Here is a 27,332-nt window from a genome sequence, read left to right as displayed (position 1 = left end):
CTCAAAGGTAAAGGTGGGTTTGCATTTTGCCTAGGCAGCAAAGGCCGAAACTCCTGAGCAGCGAGCAGCTACCTGGCAGCTCTAAGTGCCACCCTGCCCGGCCGTCCCCCTGCTCTTGATGGGGCACCGAGTAGGGGCTGTAAGGACACTGGGGATACAGTGCTGAACGCAGCTGCCTTCCAAATGGGAGCTGCATCATCGTTTTTTTTTTTTTTTTTTTTGCCTCCAGGGTTATCGCTGGGGCTCGAACCAGGATCCTTGCATTTCATACTATGAGCGCTTGATCAGGTGTGCCACCGCCCAGCTGTTACATCACTTTTAAAAATCTTTTGTCCAGAATTTGCTGACATCTAAATCGGGCTGATGGTTTGTCTCGCTCCACAATCGCTACTGTTGGCGTCATTACTGCGTGCAAACCAAGCCTGTTCTCGCCTTTCCCCACGCTGGCCCTGTCTACAGCGGCCTGACTGTCCTGTTCTCGCCTTTCCCCACGCTGGCCCTGCCTACAGCGGCCTGACTGTCCTGTTCTCGCCTTTCCCCACGCTGGCCCTGTCTACAGCGGCCTGACTGTCCTGTTCTCGCCTTTCCCCACGCTGGCCCTGTCTACAGCGGCCTGACTGTCCTGTTCTCGCCTTTCCCCACGCTGGCCCTGTCTACAGCGGCCTGACTGTCCTGTTCTCGCCTTTCCCCACGCTGGCCCTGTCTACAGCGGCCTGACTGTCCTGTTCTCGCCTTTCCCCACGCTGGCCCTGTCTACAGCGGCCTGACTGTCCTGTTCTCGCCTTTCCCCACGCTGGCCCTGTCTACAGCGGCCTGACTTTCCTGTTCTCGCCTTTCCCCACGCTGGCCCTGTCGACAGCGGCCTGACTGTCCTGTTCTCGCCTTTCCCCACGCTGGCCCTGTCTACAGCGGCCTGACTGTCCTGCAGTCGAACACAGGCTCAGTCAGTTGCAGCTTCTTGCGTCATCAGGTGCCCACCCCAGCCCCACTGGGACTATGTGGAGACGGGGAAAATAAATCGGCAAGAGACCAAGGGCCCTGGAGGGGACTTGCTTCTTACCCTGCTCTGTACTGAGCATAGCTTCAGTCTTAGGCCAAAAAGCTCGACGTCTATAGACTAAGGACGGGGGTTGGGTGGTGGCAGACCTGGTTGAGCGCGGGTTACAAGAGCAAGGGCCCAGCTTTGAGCCGGTCCCCACCTGCAGGAGGAAAGCTTTGAGTGGTGAAGCAGTGCTGCAGGTCTCTTGCTCACTCCCTACCTCCCCCGCCCCTCTCAGTTCCTGGCTGTCTCTAATAAATAAAAATACTTTTTTAAAAAATTTATTTTATTCCCTTTTGTTGCCCTTGTTTTATCATAGTTATTATTGCTGTCATTGATGTTGCAGTTGTTGGACAGAACAGAAATGGAGAGAGGAGGAGAAGACAGAGAGGGGGAGAGAAAGACAGAGACATGCAGACCTGCTTCACAGGCTGTGAAGCGACTCCCCTGCAGGTGGAGGGGCCTGAACCGGGATCCGTAACGTCGGTCCTTGTGCTTTGCACCACGTGTCCTTAACCCGCTGTGCTACCGCCCGACTTCCGACTTTTATTTTTTTAATATTTATTTATTTCCTTTGGTGTCCTTGTTGTCATTATTGTTGTCGTTGTTGGATAGGACAGAGAGAAATAGGAGGGAAAGAGAAAGACACCTGCAGACCTACTTCATGTGAAGCCACTCTCCTGCAGGTGGGGAGCCGTGGCTTGAACCGGGATCCTTCTGCCGGTCCTTGCGCTTTGCGCCACGTGCGCTTAACCTGCTGAGCTACCGCCCGACTCCCCCTACATCTTTTTTTTTAATATTAAAAAGAAAGTACGAAGTAAGAAGGCAGGTTGTTTGTATGGGATGCCAACCTTTGGGGAACTATTGGTACCAGGAGGACAGGAAGCCAAGATACCAGTTATCAACAGGAAATTAATTTTATTCTTAAATCCCAGGGGCCAGAACAAATAAGGAGACTCCTACCCTTGGCTGGCGAACTTATGTGACCAACAAAGTCGGGGAGAGAGGCTGGCTGGCAGCGGGGTGGGCGGCACTCGTCCACAGGGAGCCGACGGCCGGTCCTCCTCACTCGGGCGCAGCCTCCATCAAGTAGCCGTTCTCGGGGGCCAGGTAGCCGTCGCCCCCCTCCGGCTCCAGGTACACGTCTCGGCCATCGCCGCCCATGCCCTCCAGCCCGTTGTCCTGGCTGCCGCCCCCACCCCCGCCCCGAGCCTCGTCCCTGCCCCGCTCCCCACCTCGCTCCCCACGCTTGTGCTCCCGGTCCCGATCTCGGTCCCGATCCCGGCGTCGGTCCCGGTCGCTGCGGTGGCTCCTGCGACGGTCACGGTCTCGATCCCTGCCCTTCTCCTCGGGGCCGTCAGGGCCGTCGGGCCCCAGCTCCCCGGAAGGCCCGTCGTCAGGGGGCGCGTCTCCAGCCTCCGAGGGCTCGGCCATGTCGCCGCCGCCGCCGCCGCCGCCGCCGCCGCCCCGCGTCTCTTCCTTGCGTTCGCGCTCCCGCCTGGCTCGCTCGCGGCTCCGGCTGCTGCGCCGCTTGCGGTCGCGGTCCTTGTCCTTGCTCCGCTCCCGCGAGCGCCGCCGCTCCTCCTTGTCCCGACTCCGCGAGCGCCGCCGCCGGTCCCGGGAGCGGGAGCGCCTCCGCTCTCGCTCCTTGTCTCGCTCGCGGCTCCTCTCCCGCCGCTCCCGCTCGCGCTCGCGGTCCCGATCCCTGTGGGGCAGCGGGGAGGGGCCCGGCCTGGATGAGGGGGCGGCGGTGTGTGGCCCGGCTCCCCCATGTCACCGCCCGGTCCCCGGCCCCAGCGCCCCGTCTTACCTCTCGTCGTAACGGGAGGTGTCGTCCCGGCCTGAGTGCCGGATGTTCACATCGGCCCCGCCTCTCCTGGTGCCACCGAGGCCACCTCCTAGGGGCGAGGGGCCATGGTGAGCGGGCTGGGGGGCACTCCAGGCAGGACGGGGGGGGGGGGGGCAGCAGGCCCACCCGCACACCAGGTCACCGAACAACCAGCTGGTGGGTGGAGCTGGGGCTTCCGGCTCGGGCAGACCTGCTCAGGCAGGAGATGCCACAGCTCCCCGCATCTCTGTCCCGCCGAGCACCTCCCCGGGTGAGGCCCCTCGGCCCGCCTGCCCTGGGCACCCTGCTGCCGCTGGTCTTTCAAAGTCCAAGCGACCCACTGTCTAAGGATCCCTTCCAACTCTGCTTCTCGCCAGTTTGGAGGCTCCTTCGTCTCCTGCGCCCCTGCAATTTCATTCCCTTTGTTTTCACCTCACCCATGTCCCCTCAGCCTCCCCTGACCTGCCAGAGACCAACACTCATGTCCCCCTGGGCAGGAACCTCAACCCCCAGGTAAGACATGCTCAAGCCCCTCTGTGCAACGGTGCCCGTCGGTTTGAGCTGTCCACGCCTCAACTCCAGGGAGAGAAAGAAACTGTGACGACTCTTGAAAAGCATGTTCTCAGGATAGCAATCACTAAGAGCAAAGGGCTGGGAGTCAGGTGGTGGGGCAGTGGGGTAAGTGCACGTGGCACGAAGCGCAAGGACCGGCCTAAGGATCCCGGTTCAAGCCCCCGGCTCCCCACCTGCAGGGGAGTCGCTTCACAGGTGGTGAAGCAGGTCTGCAGGTGTCTGTCTTTCTCTCCCCCTCTCTGTCTTCCCCTCCTCTCTCCATTTCTCTCTGTCCTATCAACAACGAATACAACAATAAAATAATAAGGGCATCAATAACAATAATAGTAACTACAAAACAATAAAACAAGGGCAATGAAAAGGAAAAATTAAAAAAAAAAAAAAAAAAAAAGCAAAGGGGCAAAAGACTGCATAGTGGTCGAACATGACTTTCACCACTAAGGCTCCAGAGGAGTCCCAGGTTCGGCCCGGGAGGTGGCACTAGACTCTGAGTCCCGGGTTCAATCCCAGGCACCATGGTAAGAGCGGAGCTTTGGTGAAAACAAGGCCAAAACTACTGTTTCCACTAGGCCACCAGAACCAGTCAGTTTTCTTCATGGCACTAGCACACAAGGACACAGGGACACACACACACACACACACACACACACACACACAGCGCAAAAAACTTACCAACCCTAAGGAGCAAACTTCCTAGAAGGAAGCAAACCCAGACCATCTAAGACGCCTGCCGCCGGGGACCGGGCACCTCCTTGCCAGCTTTCTGTGGGATCTGCCCGCTCCCACGACCTGGCACTTTGCTGGGGCAACGAAAGCCACAGCCTAGCAGGGTGCGATCAAACAGGTAGAGTGAAGAAAGCTGCTTAGATTACACAGGAAGATGTCCACAGGACCACGGAGAGAAGGGAGAATACTTGGGGAGCCGGGCGGTAGCGCAGCTGGTTAAGCGCACATGGCAGAAAGCGCACAGACCAGCATCAGGATCCCGGTTCGAGCCCCCGGCTCCCCACCTGCAGGGGAGTCGCTTCACAGGCAGTGAAGCAGGTCTGCAGGTGTCTTTCTCTCCCCCCGTCTTCCCCTCTCTCCATTTCTCTCTGTCCTATCCAACAACGACAACAGTAACAACAACAACGATAAATAATGGCAATGAAAGGGAATAAAAATTTTTTAAATGAATAAATATAGAATTTGGAACAGAATGGAAAGCAATCCTAGAATGCACTGTCTGTATAAAGGTCAATGTCGGGGGCCAGATGGTGGCGCACCTGGCTGAATGCACACATCACAGTGCACTCAGACCCAGGCTGGAGCCCCTGGTCCCCACCTGCAGGGGAAAAGCTTTGAAAGTGAAGCAGGGCTGCAGGTGTCTCTCTCCTATCACCCCCTTCCCCCTCGATTTCTGGCTGTCTCTACTCAATAAACAGGGATTTAAAACAAAAGAAGGGGAGGTCAGTGGTAGTGCAACAGGTTAAGTGCATATGCCATGAAGCGCAAAGACAGGCGTAATGATCCCGGATAGAGCCCCCGGCTCCCCACCTGCAGGGGAGTCGCTTCAGAGACGGTGAAGCGGGTCTGCAGGTGTCTGTCTCTCTCCCACTCTGTCTTCCTCTCCTCTCTCCATTTCTCTCTGTCCTATCCAACAACAATGACGTCAATAACAACAAGAGCAACAAGGGCAACAAACATGGGGCAAAACAGCACCGCACCCCAGCAATAGCCCTAGAGGCAAAACATAAATAAATAGATAGATAGATAGATAGATAGATAGACAGACAGACAGATAGAAAGAAAGAAAGAAAGAAAAGTCAAACGTTTTGGGGGCAGAGGAGACAGCATAATGGTTCTGCAAAAGATTTTGTGTCTGAGGCTCTGAGATCCCATGTTCAACCCCCAGCACCACCATCAGCCAGAGCTGAGCTGTGCTTTGGTCTCTATCTCTTATTGAAATACAGAAAAAAGTCAATGTGGCATCAGGAAATTTTGTTCGTCTTAACAGTAGTTCCCTCTTATCCACGGTGAACACAGTCCATGACCCCCAGTAGGTGAGTCACAGATATTTCCGAATTCTATTTAGATCGCTGGGTAGTCCATGACCCCCAGCAAGTGAGTCACAGATATTTCTGAATTCTATTTAGATCGCTGGGCAGTCCATGACCCCCAGCAGGTGAGTCACAGATATTTCCGAATTCTATTTAGATCGCTGGGCAGTCAGGAAAACCAGGATCTATTTGTCCTTGTTTTTCTACGCAAAGGCATCATGACTCTCCCAACAGCCCAATGTTTCCCCTGTGTACACTGCTTCGATGAGAGTTTAACTTATACGCTGAGAGCATTCAAAGATTAATAAAATAAGGCCGAGTGGGGGCATACCTGGTTGAGCGCACATATTACAAGGCACAGGGACCCAGGTTCAAGACCCCGGTCCCCACCTGCAGGGGGAAAGCTTTGCAAGTGGTAAAAACAGTGCTGCAGGGAGTCGGGCGATAGTGTAGCGGGTTAAGCACACGTGGCGCAAAGATTCCAGTTCGAACCCCCGGCTCCCCATCTGCAGGGGAGTAGCTTCACAGGTAGTGAAGCAGGTCTGCAGGTGTCTGTCTTTCTCTCCCCGTTTCCCCCTCCTCTCTCCATTTTTCTCTGTCCTATCAACAACTACAATAATAAAATAATAAGGGCAACAAAATGAAATCAGTAAATAAATATATAAAAATACTCAAAAAAAACCCATGCTGCAGATGTCTCTCTTCCTATCTCCCCCTTCCCTCTCAATTTCTACATCCAATAAAGAAAGATAAGGGGTCGCCAGGGATGGGATGTGGACCCCAGGCCCCAGGATCCATTGTATTACTGAGTGAACCACCTCCCGGGTGGAATTTTCTTTTCTTCTATGTTTTAAAAATTTACTTATTTTCCCTTTTGTTGCCTTTGTTGTATTTTTATTGTTGTTACTGATGTCGTTGTTAGATATGACAGAGAGAAATGGAGAAAGGAGGGGAAGACAAAGGGGGAGAGAAAGACAGACACCTGCAGATTTGCCTCACTACCTGTGAAGTGACTCCCCTGCAGGTGGGGAGGGGGGGGTTTGAACCGGGATCCTTAAGATGGTCCTTGTGCTTTGCGCCACTTAACCCGCTGTGCTACCGCCCGACTCCCCCTTCGTCTATTTTTACACCAATCCTTGCTCTTCGAATCACGTGCACTTATACGGCTACGCTACCACCCAGCCCCCGCCTTCTATTTTTGTGTGGGGCTGGGGCTTCGGGGATTGCCGAGGATGAGAAGATCAGGCAACGGGAGCAGTAAGAGGAACGTCACCACGCAGGCAGGACGCACTCACCTAGCCGCCGGGGCCTCCAGCCCTTCACGGTCCGGCCCCGCTCCACATCCACGAGGACCCTCCTGCCATCAATCTTCTTGCCGTCTGCGTGCTTGTAAGCGGCTGCAACAGAGGTGGGGAGGGGGCGGGGAGAAGTCCCCAGAAGGTCCTCAAGTCAGGAGGGTGCCCAGCAGGCCACTGTCCCCACCCCGTCAACACTCGCACTCGCGCACACGTCCACCAGACAGCCAGGCAACCGCCAGCCAGAACCACCCGCCCCAACCCAGGAGAGGCCTGCTCCGTCACAGCTCTGCTTCCTCATCGCACCCCAACTATGTTGGGGTCCGCTGTCCCCCCAGCAGCCCCCGCTCTCGGCCCCTAGGCCCACCCACCTCCCATCGGACAGAGCAGCCCCCTCAGGCCCAGGCGGTCAAAGTCGCTGCAAAGAAACTGGAGGTTAACTTGAGGACTGCTGTGGGGAGAGGCCCGCCACGACCCGGCATGCACCCTGAACCATGCTGGGGAGGAGGCCTGGCCGGGCCGCTCCGCACCCCAGCTCACACCTCGACCGTTTGTTAAGTTGGTTCGCTTTGTGGAGTGGAAGGTGAGTGTGGGAAGAACAGACATCAGAGCAGAGACTGAACCAGAAGGGGCGGGAGAATCTGGGAGCTGCCAAGGAGCAGGGGGGCGGGTTACTGTGCTCCGGGGCGGAAGGGAGGGACACGGAGGCGTGCGTGGACTGCAACTCCTCAGCTCCTACCTTACCTGAGAGACTGCCTGCCACCTGACCTGGCTGGCCCGCGCACCTCCCCTGCCCCCCCCCCCCCCACCAACATCCCAGACCAGCCAGGGCCTAGGGAGGCAGGGACGGGGAGGAGAGGGGAGAGGCGGCGGGAGAGGCGGTTCCGCCCCTAGGCCCACCTGCCTCGTGAGCCTGAAAAAAGCCCCTGACTTCCACCCCCAGCCTGGTCTAGGGAGGGGCCGTCCTCAGCTAACGCAATTCCCTGGCCCGCCCCAGCCCGCTCCCCCCCCAATAACAACCAGAGGAAGAGAAAAGGTGCCATTTACCGATGCCGCCTTGCGGGTGTCCAAACCGAGCGGGATGGGGGGGGCCCGGCAACTCCTGGGGGCCTGGCGAGGAGGCGGGCTTCCCGGGGTGGGGGACACGGGACCGCTTACCTGGAGCCCCCAAGCTTACCTGAGCACGCGCACAGACCCCACCCCCCCCACCAGGGGTCAGCTAAAGCTACGGGGAGGGCAGCAGGAGTCTAGGAGGCCCAAAGGGAAGGAACTACGTCTCCCGCACCACCTGCAGACAGGCAGAGCAAGTGGGGGGACCTCCAGGAGGAGGGAGTGGGGGGAGACCTCCAGGAGGCCTTGAAATGGGGAGCAGGGGGAGGGGCATGGTTGAGAGGGCAGGGAGCAGGAAAGCCCCAGAGCAATCCTGCCTGAGTTTACAAAAAAGGTGGTGGGGGGGTTGTCTCGGGAAGCCTGTCCATTCTCATCTCCCCAGTCAAGTCCACATCACCTGTGCGACACCCCTCAGGGAGCACAGGGACAGAAGCTGCCACCTCCACCTTCTCCCCCCCCAGCGCTGACGACAGCCCCAAGGCTGGCACACCCCAGAGAGCTTTGGAGTCCGGGAGATCTAGCGCTGCTGCCGCCCATGATCATAGGAGAGGGGCGGTATGAGCCCGAGGCCAAAGGAGGTGCTGGGGGAGGGGGTTATGGCAGGGAACACAGTCAAGCAAAAGGAACCCTGCTCTGGTTCCGTGTCCCGAACCCCAGAGGCCGCCCAACCCAGAGGAACAGCAGAGCAAACGTGTGGCGTGTGTGCTTCTAGGCTTCGCTCTCTCGCTCTCTCCCTCTCTCGTGTCTGACAGCGGAAGGGTCTTATGCAAACCTACAGCACCTCCAGCCGTTCGCAGGCTGCCTCCTGCTCCCTCCCACCCCCATCCCTGCTCCCACTGCAGAGCGGCTGGGCACCGTGTACTCGGGGAACCCGAGGAATGACAGGCAGCGGGGGCCCAGATCTAGCAAGCCGAGGGCTCCAGAGCACTCCGGCAGCAGCCCGAGGAAGGGCCGAAGGGTTCCGCACAGAGCCCTGGCCCTGGTGCGCCCCGTCTTCGATGCCCCCACCTCCTTGCCACTGAAATCAGACTTTTGGGGGGACAGGTGGCAGGGGAGTCAGGTGGTGCCCGGCTGGAAAGGCCAGCTGCCTTTCCCTTCAGGGTGCATCCTTCCCCGCCTGGGGTCGGTGCCATTACGGAGAACGTGTGGACTGCGAGGACAGGAGGGACAAAGGGCACCAGACAGGGACAAGGGCTGAGGGGCGGGAGGGGCGCCTTGCTGTTCCTGCGCTGCCTGGCTAAGCTGGGCTGGTGTGCGGTGCTGAGTGATCTTACCCATGATACAAACCCTTATACCAACCATACACTGAGGTGTTGTAAGGGGAGCGTAAGCATCAGCTGCAAGCCAGCTGCGTGGTGGCTGCAGTGACAATAAGAACAGTCAATTAATACGGCGGCCCCTGGACACGCCGCAGCCCTGCCCGCCCCCCCACCCGACCCTGCCCAGTGGTCGCCGCCGCAGCCTCAGAGGGGGCTCGGGAGATGTGGGGGCACGAGCCCAACACGCCTAGCAGCCCACTGCCCGCAGAGGAACAGGGTGGGGGACCAGGGGCAGGGAGGCAGAGGGTCGGGTGGCCCGGCCCCAGTCATGCTGGGGGGTGGAGAGGGTAGGTCCAAAGCCAGTCCTCAGCCCAACCTGACTGCCCCACCCCAGTGGGGTGGGGTGGGGAGGGGAGAGGCTCCCCTGCTGTCCGACCCCTCCCCGCCTAGCCAGCCCCTGGACCCCCCCGCCTGGTGCCCTCCTTGCCCCTGAGGTTCAACGTGTGACACTTACCTCCCTGGGTTCACACACACACACTCACACACACACACACACACACACACGTTGTGGGCAATTTCGGTTTTGTTTTTTATAAAAAACACAAATGTAAACAAACAAAAAAAAGATATATATCAGAAACAGGGAGAAGAGACGTGGCTCGTGCCGGGGTTGGTGAGGCGGGGTGCTGACAGACGGCGGGAGGGAGGGAGGGAGGGAGGGAGGGCGGGCGGGCCGGGGCGGTACTCACAGTGCATGTCCCGCTCGTGCTCGTACTCGATGAAGGCGTAGCCGCGGGGCTTCCCCGACCGCTTGCTGTACACCATGTGTATCTGAGGGCGGAGGGGCTGGTCAGCTCCCACCCCAGCAACCAAGCGCCCTGTGCCAGGTGTGTGGTGCCAGGACAAGCGCCCAGACCCTTCCTGTCCTTCAGACTCATTTTTCTATTGTGCCGTCAAAAAATCCAAAGCAAGCACCGACAGAAACCCCACACCTACGTTGTCCGGAAGGTGGCACAGTGGATAAAGCATTGACTTCTCAACCATAAAGTCCCGAGTTTGATCCCTGGCAGCACATGTACCAGAGTGATGTCTGGTTCTTTCTCTCCTCCAATCTTTCTCATGAATAAATAAATTCTTTTAAAAAAAGAAAGAAAGAAAGAAGAAACCCACACCTGGGAGCGACCTGGACTGGGGCCCCTAATGCTCACAGCACAGAAGTCATGGGGCTGCGGCGTCCGTCTCCCATTAAACCTAAACAGCAGGCCAGAGTGGTGACGAGCCAGTGAAGAGGAGAGGAGAGGAGAGAAGACAAGGGAGGGGGTGGGGCCAGGGACTGGGCATCTGGCTGAGTGCGTGCATGTCTGTATTATGATGCCCCCGGTCCTCATCTGCTAGGGGAAAAGCCTCTTAAGTGGTGAAGCAGTGCTGTAGGTGTGTCTGTCTCTCTCCCTATCTCCCCTCCCTCTCAATTTGTTATATCAAATAAAGTTTCAAAATAGGAGGGGGAAAAAAGGAGGAGCTAGGGAGACAGCACACTGACGCTCCAAGTTCCCGGGTTCAACCCTGGCACCACCACCTGGCAGTGCTCTGGGGGCGGGGTTGCTGGGGGGAGATACGCACCCACCCAGGACCCAGGAGAGGGGGACAGGAGACCAAGGACGCAGTCAGTGTGTCTAGGACACATCTGGACGACAAGGAAGCTCAAGAGAGCGGCAGCAATCACAAGCACGCTTCCCGAGCCCAAGAAGTCAGAGCCTGAGAGGCCGCGTGTTGTGCAGGGAAGGGTCAGGTGAGGTCAGGTGTGTGCAAGGCGCACGAGGAGTTTGGGAAAGTCACAGGAGAGGGGCAGGCAGGAAGAGCCACGCTGGCTCAAAGCCAGTCACGGAGGACTGAAAACATGGGAGTGTTTTGGAATGGGGAAGAGATCGGAGACCACAAGAGATGGGCAGAAGAGACAGGAACCCGGAGACACCGAGCACAGGACAAAGGTCCAGGCTCTGCTGGGGCAGGGCGGAGGAGAGAAGCACTCTAACGATTCCATTCCCAGCACCGCCACCCTGGGTCACTTCTGGAGGGGACCTGAGGTCACAGGGCACTTTCTATCTCCCCTCCCTCTCAATTTCTGTTATATCAAATAACGTTTAAATAAAAGGGGGCGGAGTAGATAGCATAATGGTTCTGCAGAGAGACTCTCATGCCTGAGGCTCCGAAGTCCCAGGTTCAATCCCCCACACCACCATGAACCAGAGCTGAACAGTGCTCTGGTTAAAAAAAATAAACAGGAGCCAGGCGGTAGCGCAGCAGGTTAAGTGCACATGGTGCCAAGCGCAAAAACTGGCGTTAAGGATTCTGATTCGAGCCCCCGGCTCCCCACCTGCAGGGAAGTCGCTTCACAAGTGGTGAAGCAGGTTTGCAGGTATCTTTCTCTCCTCTCTGTCTTCCCCTTCTCTCTCAATTTCTCAACGACAGCAATAACAATGATAAAACAAGGGCAACAAAAGGGGGGAAAAAATGGCCTCCAGGATCAGTGGATTCGTAGTGCAGGGACCGAACCTCAGCAATAACCCTGGAGGGGGGAAGAATTGAAAAAAAAATAAATACAAGGGGAAAAAAAAAAGAAAGAAAAAGGGAAGGAGTGACCCCAGGACCACAGAACCTCCCACAGCCAACTGGGACTGCAAACCCAGCTGAAGTGAGATCAGAGGAACAAGCCTGGGGCAAGGTGTCTGGAGCTCAAGGCTTAGCAGCAGCTCCCACACCACAAGACCTCGGGCCTTCACCACGGCGTCAAGTGACTTTCATGTTCAAGGAAGGAGAGTGGGCTTGATGGAGCTCTGCTGGAAACCAGTCAGGTACATTCTCGCAACCTGGGAAGTGGTGCAGTGGATCAAGTGTTGGACTCGTAGGCACGAGGTTGAGTCCTCAGCATCTTGCGTACCAGAGTGATGCCCTGGCCCTCTGGTTTGTATGAGAGAGAGACGGAGAAGGAGACGGAGAGACGGAGAGTCTCTATGTTAACTCTACGAGGGGGCGACTGGGTCTGTCCAGTCAGGAGGAGGCACGCCAACCTGCCTTACAGAAACAGATGCCGGACAGTATCTTCTACATCAGAAATTTACTTACAAAGTTTGTAGCTCTCTCTAAATCGAGAGAGGGCCAGGGAAAAGAGCAAAGCCAATTACAACACAGACTTTCGTGCCCAAGTCTTGATGGTTCCAGGTTCAATCCCTGGCATCACTCAAACTAGAGTTGAGCAGTGTTCTAGTCAAGAAATAAAGAAATTGGGTGGGGGTAGAAAGCATAATGGTTATGCCAAGACTTTCATGCCTGAGGCTCCAAAGTCCCAGGTTCAATCCCCGCACCACCATCACCCAGAGCTGAGCAGGGCTCTGGTAAAAAAGAAAAAAAGGAATAAAGCAAAGGAATCAACAAATGGCAACATTCCTTACCGTCTGGAGCCACAGAAGTGTGGCTGGAACGTAAACCACGAGCACAGACTCTGAAGGATCAGCGAGTGAGCCTCCAAGTCCAGGAGCTCAGCCTTCTCCCTCGACCCTGACCCTCGACCCGACCCATTCCAACTGGTGACAGCAATCTACTCACTCTTTTGATGGGTCCATACACCTCAAACTCTCTCCGGAGCTTGGATTCTGTTGTATCATAGTTCTAAGAGGAGACAGACAGGAAGTTAAAAGGGAAAGTGAACTGAAATCCCGCAACTTCTGCAGCCCGTCATCCGCTGAGGGGCATCTCGGCTGCTTCCACTCTTTGGTTGTTGTGAGGAAAGCAGGCAGGGCACACAGCCCACAGGGTACTCCCCCAAAGTAAGAAAAGATGAAGGTGTGTCCTTTGCGACAAAATGGGTGGAATCTGAGTTGGTTATGATTAGCAAAATAAGAGGTGAAAGGTGACACCAGACGGCTTCGCTCATATGTGGAATCTAGAGAACCGAACACATGGAGAGGAACAGGGGCAGACTCTTAGAACTCTGGTGGTTATCTTTGGGAGGTGGAAGGGGGGAACTACACACTCTCTCTAAATCGAGAGAGGGCCAGGGAAAAGAGCAAAGCCAATTACAACACAGACTTTCGTGCCCAAGTCTTGAAGGTTCCAGGCTCAATCCCTGGCATCACTCAAACTGGAGTTGAGCAGTGTTCTAGTCAAGAAATAAAGAAATTGGGTGGGGGTAGAAAGCATAATGGTTATGCCAAGACTTTCATGCCTGAGGCTCCAAAGTCCCAGGTTCAATCCCCGCACCACCATCCTTGTACGAAGCAAAAGGACCCTCACAAGGATCCCAGTTCGAGCCTCCGGCTCCCCACACGGGGGTGGGGGGGGGGGACACTTCACAAGCAGCGAAGCATGTGTCTCTCTCTCTCATCTCTATCTTCCCCTCCACTCTCAATCTCTGTCTTATCCAATAATATGGAAAAAAATTACCTCCAGGAGCAGTGGATTCATAGTTTGAGAACTCTGGAGGCAAAAAAAAAACAGCTATACACTGTAATCTTACGACTTTGTAATCTATTATTAATCACAATTTAAAAGGGGGGAGGGGAGTGAGCAGGGAACATTCACAGGGACTTAAACCAAACCTAACCCCATGGTCCTCTGTCCAACGGCAACCTGGGCCCCAAAGACTGGGAGCTGGAGACTCACCACTCGAGCCACAAAGAGAGTCTTGAAGGCGTCACCTTGAGCATTGGGGTCATTATGAGGATCCCCTGTGCAGAAATAAGAGAATCTGTTAAGTACAAGGGGCCGACAGGCTCACAGACAGCAAAAGGGTTACGGGAGAGGAGACAGACCAAGGCCCTGCGGATGGCCCCAGTGCTTCCCTGAAGCAGGGTGCCTGATAATGGGGAGCAGGGGGTGGGGGATATGGGGGAGCTAAGGCTGGCTTCAGGCAGACCAGGTTCTCTGGCCAGGCAGCAAGCCCTCAAGGTGAGCTTGCTCCCTCCCTCCCTCTCCCCTGCAGGCTCACACTGCCACCCACTGGCTCAGCCTGCAACTACAACCGCAGGGAAGTGAGCAGGCCACAGAGGCTCCCAGCCTTGGTCCTGCAAGGCCCTGAGGAATGATCTCTGCAGACAGCAGCCACCAACCATCAAGAACCAGGGTAGCTCCAAGCGCAGAAGCCTTGTGAAGCCCTGGAGCTAATCCCTGGTACCTGACATAGCCGAGCCAGTGCGGACTTTTCTTTTTCTTCCCAGAGCACAGCTCAGCTTCAGCTTCACTGCTGGCGGTACTGCGGGGGACTGAGCCTGGGACTTTGGAGCCTCAGGCATAACCGTGATGCTGTCTGTCTACGCCTGCCCACCAGCCCACTGCTCTGTGTTTCTCTCAGAAGTTTTGTTTGTTTTTGTTTCTTGTCCCCTGAAGAAAAGTTAACAGGGAGGCTGAGAAAGAGCTCGCCCTGTAGATGGCACGCTTTGCCCTGTGCCAGGACCTGGGTTCGAGCTCCTAGCCGCTACACAGGAGCATGTGCACAAGAAGTTTCACAATCAATCAGCGCTGCTGTGATGTCTCCAGAAGAGTCTACCCAGCCCCCACCCAAACACATCTGCGCGCGCACATTTCTCGGCAGCACAGTGTATAACAGCCAAGAGGTGGAAGCAACCCAGGTGTCCAACAACAGATGAGTGGCTGAGCAGGCTGTGGTTTATATACACACTGGAACACTGCTCAGCTGTAAAAAATGGTGACTTCACACAAGTAGAACCTGAACTGGAACTGGCGTATCACACAAAGTAAAAGACTCTGGGGTGGGTGGGTGGGGAGAATACAGATCCAAGGATGACAGAGGACCTAGTGGGGGTTGTACTGTTATATGGGAAACTGGGAAATGTTATGCATGTACAAACTATTGTATTTGCTGTTGAATGTAAAACATTAATTCCCCGATAAAGAAATTAAAATTAAAAAAAAAAAAAGAGGTCCAAAGGGGGGAACTCCGGGAACCGGAAGCTCCGGAGGACACGGCCATCTGTGCAGCCCACTGAGCTCGACCCTCTGGGCCATTTGCCAGTGTCCAGCCCTCTCCAGTCTGCACTAGGCCGCTCACACTGGCTCGGCCAGGAAGCCCTCCCTGTGCGTGAACTAGAGGAGGGGCTGTGACCCGCAGTGGGCAGACCTAGATGGTGCTGGTCCCTCGGGCCTAACAGAGGACCGGAGCAGGGGTCCCTCCGGCTGCCAGGTGGCCCAGGCAGACACTGGTTGCTGGCAAGTCTACACAGCGCCTTGCCAGGCTTCACCAGGACTCTCAGCAGAGTTCCCCTTGCCCCAGACGGAGGAAGGGCGACAGAAGGCTGAGAGGAGAAAGCCTGACAGCACCCCACTCACTGCCCGTGAGCTCTGCCAGGAGAAGGGGGTCTGAAGTCCCCACCCACTGGAGAGTAAGGAAAGGCGTTGCGGAGACAGGCTCCTGCTGCTGATGAAGAGGAGCAACAAGGCCTCAGGATGACCAAGCACGGGCTGAGAGGGCCAGGAGCGGCGAGCGGGCGGTCTAACAGGCTTGGTGGGACCAAGGCTCACGGCCTAAGGCAGAGGCCTAGGAGCACAGAGCCAGAGCTTCCTGACAGGCGAAGAGGGAAAGCAGCGCAGACACACCGGAGACCGCCTAACACAAAGCTGTGCGACTAAGTCAGCGCCCCCCAGGCTCCCCACAATCAACCAGCCGGCTGCCAGAGGCCTGAAGGGGACCTTGATCTCTGCCAGGAAGGTGAGGACTGGAGGTGGGCACCCCTGGTGGCTTTCAGAAGGTAAAGAAAGCCCTGCAGTCTCCCCCTGGAAGCAGAGTCCTGTCTCAGAAACTCAGAAACTGGGAGGAGCACAGGCAGCAGTTCTGAGCAGCTGCCAAGGCAGAAGCAGCAGCAGCCTCCAGAGCTCAGTAGGGGACAAGGTCTCCTGGAGAAGCAGCCGCTAGGCTGTGAGCGAGCGAGGAGGCCCGGTGAGCTCCCAGGGCTAAAACCTGACCTACTGGTTTTCTTTCTCAGGGAAGCCAACCAAGCTCACACACCGACACGAGTAGGACGCACAGCGAGCGCAGCGCACCTTGTAAACGCACCGGGGCAGGCAAATTTCTAGCTCCCCCCAGCCCCTAGGCCATCTTCATAGCAGACACCTCGCCACTGTAGCTTGAGGGTTTTTTCACCTTTCCCTTTTTATTTAATAGGACAGAGAACTTGAGAGGGAAGAGGGAAAGACAGACACCTGCAGACTCGCCTCACCACTAGTAAAGCGACCCTCCCTGCAGGTGGGGAGCCGGGTGCTGGAACCGGGATCCTAGCTTCGAACTATGTGCGCTTAACTAACCCGGTGAGTCACCGCCCGACCCTGAGAATTTCTTTGCCCTTTTATACCAGGGCGCTGATCTGCTCTGGCTCACGCTGCTGCTGCAGGGAACTGAACTTGGGGCTAGCCTCATGCACGAGAGCCTCCGTACACAACCACTGCGCAACCTAAACCCGTCTCCAAGATTCTTTTCTTTCTTTGCAGAGCTGGGCTCTCTTAAATGCACGATTACATCATTCTTGGGACTTTTTATCCACTCAGAGAAAGGGAGAGACGGCAGAGCACCTGAGCTGTGTACTACACCCCCCGTGTGCCCGGTCACAAGCACCCCAAGGCACGTGCCATCACTGTTGGGGCGCCTCTAATCCTAGCTCTAGCTCTAGCCTAGTCTCTGACCCCTTAGGAAATGCACTGGCGCACCTGGCTGAGCGCACACATTGCAGTGCACAAGGGCCCTGGTCCCCACCTGCGGGGGGGGGGGGGGGGTCCACAAGCTTCACAAGCAGTGAAGCAGGTCTGCAGGTCTCTCTCTCTCTCCCCCTCTCCCCATCTTCCCCTCCTCTCTGATTTCTCTCTGTCCTATCTGACAACAGCAGCAATGGCAACAAGGGCAACAAAATGGGGAAAAAAATGGAGTCCCATCGATAACCCTGGAAGCAAAAAACAAAACAAAACAGTGTATGGGCTGGACAGTATAATGGTCCTGCAAAGGTCCGGGAGCACCACAGGTCCCAGGTTCAATCCCCAGCAGCACCTTAGCGAGACATGAGCTCTGCTGGGGGGGGGGGGGGGGTAGTGACTAAGATCCCAACAAAACCACATCTGTCAGGAGTGTATTTTCACCTCATGGCTTCTCAGAACTGCCGGACATGTTCCTCCCCTATTCATAAGACAAAGGCGCTATTTGTTGACTGATACCCAAGCCCCTTACTCAAAGAATAAAAACTGTTTTTCCCTCTGAAGACATACTGAAGCCTGGAAGTTGGCACAGTCGTAAGGCTCTGGGTTTCCATGTGTAAGGTGCTGGGTTCAATCCCTGCACACACAAGCTTGCTCTGCAGTGCAGGAAGTGGCACGAGGAACGAATGAGCGAAAGTGTGGGACTCTCACACGGCAGGTCCCGTCAGATCTCCGGCATTACACGTGCCAGTGACACCCCGGTTCTCCCCTAAGTATATGCGTCTTTTCTCTTTTAAGTAAGTTTTTAAATTGTAAGATTTAGTCGGTTTCACCATTCCAGGCCTGAGTCCACGACACTCCCACACAGTGCCGAGACCCGAGCTGAAGCCACCCGTGTGGCTGAGCAGGGAGCCCACCGAGGAGTGTCTCCCGGACCTTCTCTTCTTCTTTTTTTTTTTTTTTCCTCCAGGGTTAGTGCTGGGCTCGGTGCCTGCACCATGAATCCACCGCTCCTGGAGGCCATTTTCCCCCTTTTTCTTGCCCTAGTTGTTGCAGCCTCGTTGCGGTTATTATTGCCATTGTTGACGTTGCTTTGTTGTTGGATAGGACAGAGAGGAATGGAGAGAGGAGGGGAAGACAGAGAGAGGGGGAGAGAAAGACAGACACCGGCAGACCTGCTCCACCGCCTGTGAAGCGACTCCCCTGCAGGTGGGGAGCCGGGGGCTCGAACCGGGATCCTTACGCCGGTCCTTGCGCTTTGCGCCACATGCACGTAACCCACTGCGCCACCGCCCGACTCCCCAGACCTTCTCTTCTAACCAGGGCACCGCTCAGCCCTGGCTTTTGGTGGTGCAGCGTCTGTTTGCCTGACGACTCCGTTATCTCCCACCACCCTCGTCTGTGACAGTGAGATCACAGCACCCCTGGCTGTGATGTCAGGCAGGGACTGAACCCAAGGGCTCAGACATGCAAATCCTGTGTGTTCGGACGTATCTCAGCCTCTCTGCTCTAAATGCCTGAACCACAAGCAGTGTGGCAAATGGGAGCAACCTGAGGTACTGAATCTGAGTCCAGGTGGTCCAGGAAGTGGTGCAGTAGATAAAGCATTGGACTCTCCAGCATGAGGTCTTGAGTTCGATACCCGGCAGCACGTGTTTCAGAGTGATGTCTGGTTCAGTTTTTTCTCTCTCCTATTCCTCCCATACACAAATGTTTAAAAAAAAAAAAAAAAAGGGAGTTGGCGGTAGCGCAGTGGACTAAGTGCAGGTGACACAAAGCGCGAGGACCTGCGTAAGGATCCCAGTTTGAGCCCCCGGGCTCCCCACCTGCAGAGGGTTCCCTTCACAGGTGGTGAAGCAGGTCTGCAGGTGTCTGTCTTTCTCTCTCCCTCCCTGTCTTCCCCATTTCTCTCTATTTCTCTGTCCTATCCAACAACGACAATAAAAATAAACAAGGGCAATAAAAGGGAGTAAATATAAACAATTTTTTTTAAAACATCTGAGTCCAGCATGCCAGAGGTGACCCCTCTCACTAAAAACCCTCTTTAAAAAAGTAAACTGACAATTCCACTTTCAAAAAAAAAGAGTGTCTAGGTTGATCTCGGGAAGTTTCAGAGGTGAGGCAGAAATCAAGACTTACACATTTTGAGCTCTGTCTCCACCTCCTGCTGGCGTCGCTCAATCTTTTCCCGTCTCTGTGGGAAGAGGGAAGGCTGACATTTGAGACGGGACGGGAGTGTCCTGAGCTGAGAAACACAGAGAACAAAGAGAACGGACGCACCTTCCTCTCCATGCGCTCCTCCCGGGTTTCTGCTCGAGTTGGAGGAGGGGCATCTCGAGGATCCTGGAACAAAAGAGGTGACAGGGTGGGAGGGGGTAGGGGAAACGGACTGGCACTCGGGCTGAGCAGGCGAGTCCCACAAACCCCAACGCACACAGGCTGCAAACACAGCCAAGTCCGGGCCAGCGGCACGGCCCAGACCAATGAAACCCAGAGCGACCGAGCGCACGGCGCGACGGGTGTTGGAGCACAACTCTGCAGGGGCTTCTGCAGCGACATGAGTTTCACATCCTGTGAACTTAAGGATAAAAAACTGGGGGGCTGGGTGGTAACGCAGGAGGTTAAACACAGGTGGCAAAAAGCGCAAGGATCCCGGTTCGAGCCCCTGGCTCCCCACCTGCAGGGGAGTCGCTTCCCAGGCGGTGAAGCAGGTCTGCAGGTGTCTGTCTTTCTCTCCCCCTCTCTGTCTTCCCCTCCTCTCTCCATTTCTCTCTGTCCTATCCAACAATGACATCAATAACAATCACAGTAACGATAAAAAAGGGAACAAAAGGGAAAAAGAAAGAATCAAAGACGGAATCCTCAGCTTCGTAGTCTTTCTTCAAAGTGAGTAGAGAAATTAGCATTCTGCTGTCTACCCAGATGTCTATAGGAAGTTAAAGCTGGGGGGGGGGGGGGCGGTCAGCAGCCATCAGTGTATCGTAACAAAAATCAGAACAAGCGGACAGAGGGACCAGTGGCGCTGAGGGCTCCCACCTCCCACCTCCGCGTCACACCATGACCATGACCTCGGCGGGGCCAGAGGAGCCGGCAACCCCCCAGGCCGCCATCTCTCTGGCCCTGTGCCTCATGCGCCCGCAGCCTCGTTGTCACCCGGAGTTTCCAATCAGAACCCGCAGAGCTGAGACCCTCAGCCCGAGGCCTAAGCGCTACCAACATGGGGAGACAGGCGGGGGGGGGGGGGGGGGGGGGGGGCAGGCGGGGCCAGGCCTGAACCTCACCCAACGCCCCTCCACGGGCCAGGTCCCCTCCCCTCCCCTCCCCTCCCCAGGGTGTTAGGTGCCAGCTGAGAGCCGGCTCTCTCCCTCTCACTAGCGGGGAGGAGGAGGAGGAGGAGGAGGAGGAGGAGGAAGGCAGAGTGCAAGGGGCTGCCAGGCTGTCAGAACTCAGTCCCTGGCACCGCACGTGTGGAGCGTGGCGCGCCGCTCACGCTGGTTCTCTCTCAAGTTAGGCAACAAACAGATAGTTTTTAAAAAATGACTGTCGAGAGTCTGGTGGTGGCGCAAAGCTTTGCAAGTTCCGGCATCATAAGGATCCCGGTTCGAGCCCCCGGCTCCCCACCTGCAGGGGAGTCGCTTCCCAGGCGGTGCAGCAGGTCTGCAGGTGTCTGTCTTTCTCTCCCCCTCTGTCTTCCCCTCCTCTCTCCATTTCTCTCTGTCCTGTCCAACAACGACGACATCAACAACAACAACAATAATTACAACAATAAACAAGCGCAACAAAAAGGAATAGATAAATAAGTAAAAATTAAAAACAAAATACGACTGTGTCAGGGAAGGGGGTAGACAGCATCATGGTGATGCAAAGAGACTCTGATGCCGGAGGCTCCGAAGTCTCAGGTTCAATCCCCCGCACCGCCGTAAGCCAGAGCTGAGCGGCGCTCTGCTGTTTCTCTGTGTGTCTGTCTTTCTCTCTCTCTCTCTGCATCTCTCTCAAAAAACAAAATAAGTGGGGAGAATACAGGTCCATGAAGGACGATGCATGACATAGTGGGGGTTGTACTGTTACATGGGAATCCGGGGGATGTTATGCATGTACAAACTATTGTATTTACTGTTGAATGTAAAACGTTAATTCCCCAATAAAGAAATAAATTATTAAAAATAATAAATAAATAAATAAATAAATAAATAAAACACTAAAGAAAAAAATTAGCAAAAGCGACTGTGTCCCGCCGGGATCACAAAGTCTGGGGCGGCACAGACCCGTGGCGGGGGGCGGACCGGCGCTACACCGGCGCTGCCCCGGGGCCCGCGAGCCCGGGTCCGAGCCCCCCCCGCCCCGCCCCGCCCCGCCCCGCCCCGGCCCGGCCCGGCCCGGCCCGGCCCCGGCTCACCTCGAACTCGCGGATGTAGGGCGCGATGCCGCAGTAGGGCTGGTTGTGGTGCTTCTCGTGCGGCAGCTTCTCCAGCGGCGGCAGGTAGGGGATGGGGTCGCGGGGGGCGAAGAGGGCCAGCAGGTTGGGCGGCAGGAACTGGGTCATCGTGGCCGATCTGGGGGGGTCCAAGGCCGGGTCAGGGGCGGGAGGGCGCGGCAGCCCGGCTCCGCAAGAGGCGGGGAGACCGGGGCGGGGGGGGCTCAGTCCCGGCAGGTCCCCCCCCCAAAGGGGCCAAAGCTCAGGCCTGGGGCCGCGAGGGTCGGGGAGAAACAAAGCCGCGCGCACAGCGCGACGGTGCTGCAGAAGCTTCTCCTGCCCGGGGGTCCCGGGGTCCCGGGCTGGATCCCCGGCACCGCCGCCGGCCAGAGCAGACAGTCCTAAGCCCGGGCTGGGAAGGTGGGGGAGACTGAGGCTCCCGGGGACTCCCGGGGGTCCCCGCGGCCGGGGCCGGGGCAGGGGACGGTCCCCGCCTGGGAGCGCGGGCGGCGGCGGGCGCGGGCGGCGGCGGCGGCGGGAGCGCACCCGCGAGCGGGGGCTTCTGGGTAATGAGCCGAGTACCCGGGGCGAACGGGATTGTGGGTAAGGGTCCGGGGCTCGGCGGAGACAAGGCCAAAAAAAAAACACCGCAGAGGCCTGTGGGTAGGAAGCCGACGAGAGGGGCCAGAGGAGAAGGTCCGGGCCCCGCTCTCGGAGGACTCTGGGTAGGGGGCCCGGGGGCGCGGGAAAGGGGATCGACCTGCCGGCGAGGGCCTGGGCCCGCCGCGGGGACTTGTGGGAAGCGGCCCCGCAGCCCCCGCGTCGGGCCAGGCGGCCTCACTCACCCGCCGCGCGGCGCCCTCCTCGGCCTGGCGACGGTCCGGAGGCTCGCGGCAGCTGCGGCTGCCCCTCAGCGAGCAGGGACTCCGCTTCTGAAGACGACTCCCTCACGGCGGCGGTGTCCGCGGCCCGTCTGCCTCCGTCGCCCGCCCGGCGCGCGCACCAGGCCACTGCTCACGAGCCCGCGCGGCCTCGGCTCGCGACAGGGGGACGGGGCGGGCCCTTTCCGCAAATCCCTCCGCCGGCCGTGCTGCGCACGCGCCGCTCCGGTCGAGCCCCCACCCACGCACAGGGGTTGGACGCCTCTGCCCGGCACTACGCACGCGCGCAGTCTCGGCCCCTCCTTCGAGAACTTTAAACGTCCGAGCGGCCTGCCGATGAAGTCCAACTGCGCACGCGCACCCCGTAGCAATCCTGGTTCTCCTCGCGCTCGGGAGCCAACGGCCTCGGTCGGCGAGCTCCTGCTCGGTGCCCCGCCCTCTCCCCTTCCCCCCCTTCACCTTGCAGAGCTCACGCGCATGCGTACGTCGCTTCGTGGGCGAACTTGGTGCCCCTCCGCCACTCTCAAAGAGTCCCTCTGCGTAGCGGGTGGCTCATTGATGGCTCCCGCAGCCGCTCCCTCGGCTGCCCAGCTCCGGGGTGTGCTGGGCGCTTGTCTTAAGCAAAGGGGCGGAAACAGCCTTTCCTTCCTGGAGTTTATGTGGGGGCGGGAGGGGGAAAGTTGAAGGCAATTTAAAAGAACACATGGGCAGGGTTAGATACATAATGGTGATGCAAAGAGACACTTGTGCCTGAGGCTACGAAGTCCCAGGTTCAATCCCCTGCACCACCATAACCAGAGCTGAGCAGTGCTCTGGTAAAAATTGTAAAAATAAACTTTAAAAAATTTTTTAAAAGAATGAACATATACTGAGCTGTGCTCTGGTCAAAAAAATAAATGGGGGGAGTCGGGCGGGAGCGCAGCGGGTTAAGCGCAGGTGGCGCAAAGCGCGAGGACCGGCGGTCAGAAGGATCCCGGTTCGAACCCCGGCTCCCCACCTGCAGGGGAGTCTCTTCACAAGTGGTGAAGCAGGTCTGCAGGTGTCTGTCTGTCTCTCCCCCTCTGTCTTCCCCTCCTCTCTCCATTTCTCTCTGTCCTATCCAACAAGGACGACATCAACAACAACAATGATAATAACTACAACAATAAAACAACAAGGGCAACAAAGGGGAATAAATAAATTAAAGATTTATTTATTTATTTATTTTTTAAAAAGATTTATTTATTTAAAAAATCTAGTTGAGACTAAAACCAGATAGAGGCAGGGGAGACAGCATAATGGTTATGTAAAAAGAAAAAAAAAAAAAAAAAAGAGTCTTATGCCCCTGAGTGTCTAAGGTCCCAGGTTCAATACCCTGCTCTATCATAAGCCAGGGCTAAGCAGTGCTCTGATTTAAAATAATAATCAAGATCAAATAAACAGGAGCCGGGTGATGGTATACCCGTTAAGTGCACACGGTACGACGTGCAAGGACCTGCACAAAGATCAGGGTTCGACCCCCCATTCCCCACCTACAAGGGGGTCGCTTCACTATCTCCCTCTTATCTTTCTCTCTCCCTCTCTACCTCCCCCTCCTCTGATTTCTGTCTGTCCTACCCAATAAAATGGCCGCCAGCAGGAGTGGACTCCTCGTGCTGGAACCCAGCGCCAGCGATAACCCTGGAGGGAAAAAAAAGTAGGAATAAGCACAGACTGAGGGCGGGGCGGGTTACGCGCACGTGGCGCAAAGCACAAGGACCGGCTTGGGGATCCGGGTTCGAGCCCCCCGGCTCCCCACCTGCAGGGAAGTCGCTTCACAGGCGGTGAAGCAGGTCTGCAGGTGTCTGTCTTTCTCTCCCCCTCTCTGTCTTCCCCTCCTCTCTCCATGTCTCTCTGTCCTATCCAACAACAAAGACAACAATAATAATAACAACAACAATAAACGAGGACAACAAAAGGGACAAAAATGACCTCCAGGAGCAGTGGACTCATAGTGCAGGTACCGAACCCCAGCAATAACCCTGGGGCAAAAATAAAATAAAATAAAACAAACAAACAAAAAAACCACACACACACACACACACACACTGCGGGCTGTGGCGAGAGCACCCGTAGTTCACAGGCCAGAGGTCTCAGGTTCACTCCCTGGCACCATCAGTAAGTAGCCAGAGCTGAGCTGGGGAGGGGAGCAGCGCTAATCAGTATTCTTCAAAAGCATTTAGGTCACTAGGAAGGAAGAGAAAGCAAATGACTGTAGTCCTCAGGAGACTAAAGAGACATTGTAACTGCAACCCTGGATCCTGATTGGATCCTGGGAGGGCACTGTCCCAGTGATATTCAGTTAATAGGACTCTGCCCATGGCAACACATTCCTTTTGTTGTTGCTATTGCATTTAGAAGGTCAGCAAGTGGAGAGAACAGTTAAGATATGTGAGGTCCTGGGCTTGATCATCAGCATGGTTATAAAACTGAGCACAATGCCTGAGGAATTACACTGAGGTCCCAGCTTCAATCATAGTACCGCCATATTATGGCAAAGCGGAGTAGTGATCTGGTAAAATGATGATGGATGGATCCCACAGCTAGAAAGTGGTGCAGTGGATAACGAGTTGGAATAGCAGCCATGAGGTCTCAAATTCAATCCCTGACATCACATTCACATGTATAAGAATAATGCTCTGCAGGAGTCGGGCGGTAGCACAGCGGGTTAAGCACAGGTGGCACAAAGCACAGGGACTCGTGTAAGGATCCCGGTTGGAGCCCCCGGCTCCCCACCTGCAGGGGAGTCGCTTCACAGGCGGTGAAGCAGGTCTGCAGGTGTCTGTCTTTCTCTCCCCTCTCTCTCTGTCTTCCCCTCCTCTCTCCATTTCTCTCTGTCCTATCCAACAACGACGACATCAATAATAACTACAACAATAAAACAAGGGCAACAAGAGAATAAATAAATATTTTTTTTTAAAAAAAGAAGAAGAATGCTTTGGGGTGAGGGGAGACAGCATAATGGTTCTGCAAGGAAATTCTCATGCCTGAAGCTCCAAAGTGCCAGGTTCAATCCCCTGCACCACCATAAACCAGAGCCGAGCACTGCTCTAGGAAAAAAAAAAAAAAACTCTGACACACACACACAGAGCAACTGTGGGGAGTTGGGCGGTAGCGCAGCGGGTTAAGCGCACATGGCCCAAAGCGCAAGGACCGGCATAAGGATCCCGGTTCCCAGCTCCCCACCTGCAGGGGAGTCGCTTCCCAGGCGGTGAAGCAGGTCTGCAGGTGTCTGTCTTTCTCTCCCCCTCTCTGTCTTCCCCTCCCCTCTCCATTTCGCTCTGTGCTATCCAACTACGACGACATCGATAACAACAATAATAATAACTACAACAATAAAACGCAAGGACAACACAACAAATGTGGAACCAGCTTGACTGGTCATTCGATTCTCGTGCCCAGTTCCTGGCTTCATCCCCAACACCGCACGTACCAGGGAGATACTTTCACCTCTCTCTGCCTCCTATGAAACTCACTCTCACCTAAAATGCTTCAAACAAATCTTCAAAAAACAAAAAAATACAATGTAGCTCAGATGTGTTTCTTCAGGAAGCTCTGGGAGAGGCTGGCCCCTTAACCCGCATAGCTGGCTTTCTCCAGCTTCTGAGGTCCCTTCCCCTACCCTCAGCGCAGGGGCTGTAGCTAAAGGCCCTCCTGCAGCCCGGCCCTGTGTACGCTGCCGGCCCCTGCCCTGCCTGACAAAGACCCTCGGATTGTGCTGGGGCTGCCCTGCACATGGAGCCAGAGCCTGCAGTCACCTCCCCACCCCGTGTCTGTCTCTGTCCTCTGTCTCTCTCTCCAGGGCCTGGCACGGATTCAGTTTCACACCGGGGGCAGCCTTTGCACTGGGCGGGGCACACCATCACACCCACACTTCCCATGCAGCGCTGGGCCTGGAGCCTGTCTGTGCACAAAGCAAGGCAGACGCCCCACCGGGTGAGCTGTTCTCTGGCCCCGGCACGGTGGCCCTGGCAGGTGACCCACTGGACAGCCCTAGTGTCCCGGAGCATCAGCAGTCTGTTCAGGCTGACGCAGACTGGGCTGAGCCTGGATAGGGTCAACGATTTTTTTGTTTTTGTTTGTGTTTTATATATTTTATTGGTTTATTTCCTTTTTGTTGCCCTTGTTTTTTATTCTTGTTGTAGTTATTGTTATTGTTGATGTCATTTGTTGTTGGATAGGACAGAGAGAAATGGAGAGAGGAGGGGAAGACAGAGAGGGAGAGAGAAAGACAGACACCTGCAGACCTGCTTCACTGCCAGTGAAGCGACTCCCCTGCAGGTGCGGAGCCAGGGGCTCGAACCGGGATCCTTACCTGCTGCGCTACCTGACTCCTGTTTGTTTGGTTTTTATCATTAAGTGTTCTACAACACAGTCTCCACCAACCTCCTGTCAGCCAGAGGACCCAGGGCTCCAAGGATGATGACAGTGACGCAGAACTGGAGAATCTAGACCCTGGTAGCCACGCAGGGCGTCCTGCAACTCTCTCTCCCAGTATACCAAGACACAGCTGTAACTGTCTGTCTTCCTGTCTTCCTTTAGATTAAAAAGAAATGTTGATCTATTTATTCCCTTTTGTTGCCCTTGTTTTATTGTTGTAGTTATTGATATTGTCGTCGTTGGATAGGACAAAGAGAAATGGAGACAAGAGGGGAAGACAGAGAGAGGGAGAGAAAAACAGACACCTGCAGACCTGCTTCACCACCTGTGAAGCGACTCCCCTGCAGGTGGGGAGCTGGGGGCTCAAACCGGGATCCTTATGCGGGTCCTTGCCCTTTGCAACACATGCGCTTAGCCCGCTGCGCTACCACCTGACTCCCTATATTATTTCTTATTGGGTGAAGAGAAATTGAGAGGGCTGTGGGAGAGAGGGAATGAGACAGAGAGACACCTACACCCCTGCTTCACCGCTTGTGAAGCTTTCTCCCTGCAGGTGGGGATCAGGGGCTTGAACTCAGATCCCTGCACACTATAATGTGAGTGCTTAACCAGGTGTGCCACCACCTAGCCCCCAACAATGGATTTTATGTGAAACTCTCATAAGAATAAAAATAATTCCCCACCTGCAGGGGAAAGCTTTACAAGTGGTGAGGCAGGGCTGCAGGTGTCTCTTTCTCTATCACCGACTTCCTTCTCAATTTCTGGCTGTTTCTACCCAATAAATAAATAAAGATAATTAAAAAA

The 27,332-nt window shown here is 55.9% G+C and overlaps 1 protein-coding gene across 3 annotated transcripts; it reads right to left on the bottom strand.

The window, feature by feature from the left end:
• Positions 1 to 1,937: 1,937 nt before the first annotated feature.
• SNRNP70 (small nuclear ribonucleoprotein U1 subunit 70) lies at positions 1,938 to 22,237 on the bottom strand. 3 transcript variants are annotated; one of them, XM_060174118.1, is made up of 10 exons: positions 22,095 to 22,237; positions 21,232 to 21,388; positions 19,116 to 19,178; positions 18,975 to 19,029; positions 13,803 to 13,867; positions 12,747 to 12,809; positions 9,893 to 9,974; positions 6,775 to 6,876; positions 2,850 to 2,937; positions 1,938 to 2,771 (listed from the first exon to the last, which is right to left on the bottom strand). In XM_060174118.1, the coding sequence occupies exons 2-10, from the start codon at positions 21,376 to 21,378 to the stop codon at positions 2,105 to 2,107; spliced, it is 1,332 nt and encodes a 443-aa protein (XP_060030101.1). In that variant the 5' UTR covers positions 21,379 to 21,388; positions 22,095 to 22,237; the 3' UTR covers positions 1,938 to 2,104. The 3 variants fall into 3 exon arrangements, with proteins under 3 accessions (XP_060030101.1, XP_060030102.1, XP_060030105.1); XM_060174119.1 differs by having other exon boundaries at positions 1,938 to 2,744; XM_060174122.1 differs by lacking the exons at positions 9,893 to 9,974; positions 12,747 to 12,809; positions 13,803 to 13,867; ... (2 more) ...; positions 21,232 to 21,388; positions 22,095 to 22,237 and adding an exon at positions 7,146 to 9,208.
• Between the last annotated feature and the right edge of the window lie 5,095 nt (positions 22,238 to 27,332).

This window comes from Erinaceus europaeus, chromosome 2 (genome assembly GCF_950295315.1).
Source record: "Erinaceus europaeus chromosome 2, mEriEur2.1, whole genome shotgun sequence".
In the NCBI taxonomy this organism is placed as follows: domain Eukaryota; kingdom Metazoa; phylum Chordata; class Mammalia; order Eulipotyphla; family Erinaceidae; genus Erinaceus; species Erinaceus europaeus.
Note: the sequence above shows the minus strand (reverse complement) of the source record. Positions and strands in the feature narration are given on the sequence as shown.

Bases quoted from the DNA above. Each gene is read 5' to 3' on its own strand.
- SNRNP70 (XM_060174118.1), bottom strand. From the start codon at position 21,378: ATGACCCAGTTCCTGCCGCCCAACCTGCTGGCCCTCTTCGCCCCCCGC. The intron at 19,030-19,115 runs GTGCGTCCGTTC...CTCTTCCCACAG, and splicing joins AGGAGCGCATGGAGAGGAAG to AGACGGGAAAAGATTGAGCG. The intron at 2,772-2,849 runs GTAAGACGGGGC...CCCCTCATCCAG, and splicing joins ACCTCCCGTTACGACGAGAG to GCCGGGCCCCTCCCCGCTGC.